Raw genomic sequence first — 2,808 nt, 5'->3', positions numbered from 1 at the left:
ACTAAAAAAATTTACTTAACAGTAAATATCTGTACAATTAATATAAAAAAATAACTAAAATAAAAATGTTTTTCAGCAAAATATTTTGACTGCAAAAAAAAATAAAAAAATAAGTGTTTTTTATCTTTGAGCTGTGGCGTGTGGCTAGGAGAACGATGTCCACCTGTTCTTCCCTCTATAAAAGCTTTGGTTTTGTTGGTGTGGTTCTTGCTTGTTTGCTCCCGGTTGTTTTGTGTTTGCTTTTGGTTTCGGGTTGTTTATTTGGGATTTTGTTATGAGTTGTGAGACTTGTTCTGTCTGACACTACAACATCATGTGTCAGACAGAAATTGTAGTTATTTTTCGTTGTTTTATATATTTTTCCTTTCTTATGTTAATAAATATTTCTGTTCCGTACTATGTCTTCCTTCCATTTGTTACGGCTTTGAGCCGAAAGAATGTTTTGTCTTTTGGCAAAATATTTTGACTGCAATAAAACACACAAAAAAAGTGATTATTTTGATGTTGCAAAAAATACAAAAAAGAAGTAGTTTTTTTGTCTTTCATTAAATTGTTTTGATTTTGCAAAAAATAAATGCAAAAAAATGTGTTTTGTCTTCCAACAAAATATTACTTTGACTGTGGTGAAACATGAGCTGCATGAATTCTGGTGAGATTCACTCATTTCCAGCAGAAAGGACAGAAGATGAGCGCATGGATCAGACACACGCTCACACACACACTCGCCGCATGTGCGTCCCTCATCAGTAGTCTTCAAATGTAAAGGGGAAGAGCAGGGCGCTCCGCGTCCTCCGAGGGTCTGTGGAAGGCTCTGGTGTTGGTCTGAGCTGTGCTTCAGCGCTGTGTCTGTAATCTCTCCGCGTCCAGCGCCGGCCGGAGGAGCAGGAAACACACTCCAGAAACAAAGCGTCTCTGACGGTCAGCCGTGTGGCCAGGGTCAAAGCGCAGTCAGGCCGAAGTTACAGCGGCAGTACATCATCCCGCTGGAGTCGTGCCAGCTGTCCGTGATCGGATCGTACCGCTGCACCGCGCTCAGATATAGAGAGAAAGCACATTACAGCCGGAAGTATTTTTCCCATAGGGATTTAAAAAAAACTCATTATAATAAAGCATTATAATCCATAAAGTAAACTAACCAGCTATGAGGAGAATCACAACATTACAAACTTTGATTTGAAGCAAGAAAAGGATTTGAAAATCGGACAAAAATACAAAGATACATCACTGAATTTATACACACCCCTCAATTCTCACTACCAGAATACAAGAATAAAAAAAATTATGAAATAATAGTGTAAATATGAAACTAAAAGTACCAGTAGGTCACAGCGAGTCACTGGCGTAATTAGTGACTCAGTGAATCATTCATTCAACCGATTCATTCAGAAATGAATCAATTGACTCACTCACTCAATACATTCAAATGACTGCTTCATTCAAAAACAAAGCAAGTTACTTTTTTCATGAACGAATCGCTAAATCATCGACTCACTGGATTCATTCAGTAATGAATCACCGCTGTGTGTTGATCAGAGACTCATCAATTCTGCTGTGACTTTGCAATATGATATGATATGATATACATTTAAGAGAGTGATTTATTTTTTGCCTCACATCTTGAATTTAAGGCTCTTATAACTGCTTTCTAACAGTCAGTGGTCCTGCATGATTATGATCAATGTAAGATGATGGACATGGTGTACAGTACATGCATTCATCATCTTAACTCCTTATTGACTTCATAAGTAATTGCACCAAATTGACAGATTAAATTGCCAGCCCTGTTTTGCTGTGATGTGTTTGCTGGTGGTCTGGTGTGATCAGTGTCATGTGACTCACCGGTGCGCGGCTCGTTCATGGGTCGACACGCCGTCCACTGGTTCTGCTGCGGGTCGTAGCGCTCGATGCTGGACAGATGAGACACACCGTTGTGTCCTCCCACCACAAAGATGAAGCCCAGCATCACGCCCATGCCGAAGTTAATGCGTTTATCAGCCATCGGCGCCACCATATCCCATGAGTCTTTGCTCGGGTCGTATCTCTCCACACTGAAACACACATCGATCCTCAATGAACTCTGACCTCAGTGACAGACCGGGTCAAGCAGCAGCACTAGTGATACTCCATTTAACTAACACCACTGATCTCCCACATACACCACCATTCACAAGTGTTTCATGTTTTTAAAGAAGTCTCTTCGGTTCATCAAGCCTGCATTTATTTGAGCAAAAATACAGTAAAAAAGTGAAATATTATTACAATGTAAAACAGCTGTTTTCTATGTGAATCTCTGTTAAACTGTAATGTATTTCTGTGATGCGCAGCTGTATTTTCAGCATCATTACTCCAGTCTTCAGTGTCACATGATCTTCAGAAATCATTCTAATATGCTGATTATTAGAAACATTTCTGATTATTATCAATGTTGAAAACCTTCCTTCAGAAATCATTCTAATATGCTGATTTGCTGTTCAAGAAACATTTGATAATTATTATCAATATTTAAAACAGTTGAGTAAATTTTTTGTCAGGATTCTTTAATGAAACGAAAGATCCAAAGTTCAGCATTTATCTGAAATAAAAAGCTTTTGTAACATTATACCATTCACAAGCTTGGAGTCAGTATATTTAAATCATTATATATTTATTATTAAATTATGAAATGATAGAAATTAATACTTTTATTTAGCAAGGATGCATTAAATTGATCAAAAGTGATGATTAAGACATTTATAATGTAATTTCAGATAAATGCTGTTCTTCTGAACTTTCTATTCATCAAAGAAACCTAAAATAAAATTCTACTCG

The 2,808-nt window shown here is 37.3% G+C and overlaps 1 protein-coding gene across 1 annotated transcript in view; it reads right to left on the bottom strand.

Annotated features, from left to right (window-relative positions):
- Positions 1 to 598: 598 nt before the first annotated feature.
- The window catches only part of LOC107687208 (kelch-like protein 28), a 12,112-nt gene continuing 9,902 nt past the window's right edge, over positions 599 to 2,808 (bottom strand). Inside the window, 2 exon segments of the mRNA XM_016484442.1 lie at positions 599 to 1,095; positions 1,840 to 2,048. Coding sequence (XP_016339928.1) covers positions 938 to 1,095; positions 1,840 to 2,048 — 367 coding nt within the window. The 3' untranslated portion in view covers positions 599 to 937.

This window comes from Sinocyclocheilus anshuiensis, unplaced genomic scaffold (assembly GCF_001515605.1).
Source record: "Sinocyclocheilus anshuiensis isolate Anshui unplaced genomic scaffold, SAMN03320099.WGS_v1.1 scaffold1569, whole genome shotgun sequence".
In the NCBI taxonomy this organism is placed as follows: Eukaryota; Metazoa; Chordata; class Actinopteri; order Cypriniformes; family Cyprinidae; genus Sinocyclocheilus; species Sinocyclocheilus anshuiensis.
The sequence above is the reverse complement of the archived record's forward strand: the minus strand, read 5'-3'. Positions and strand labels throughout refer to the sequence as shown.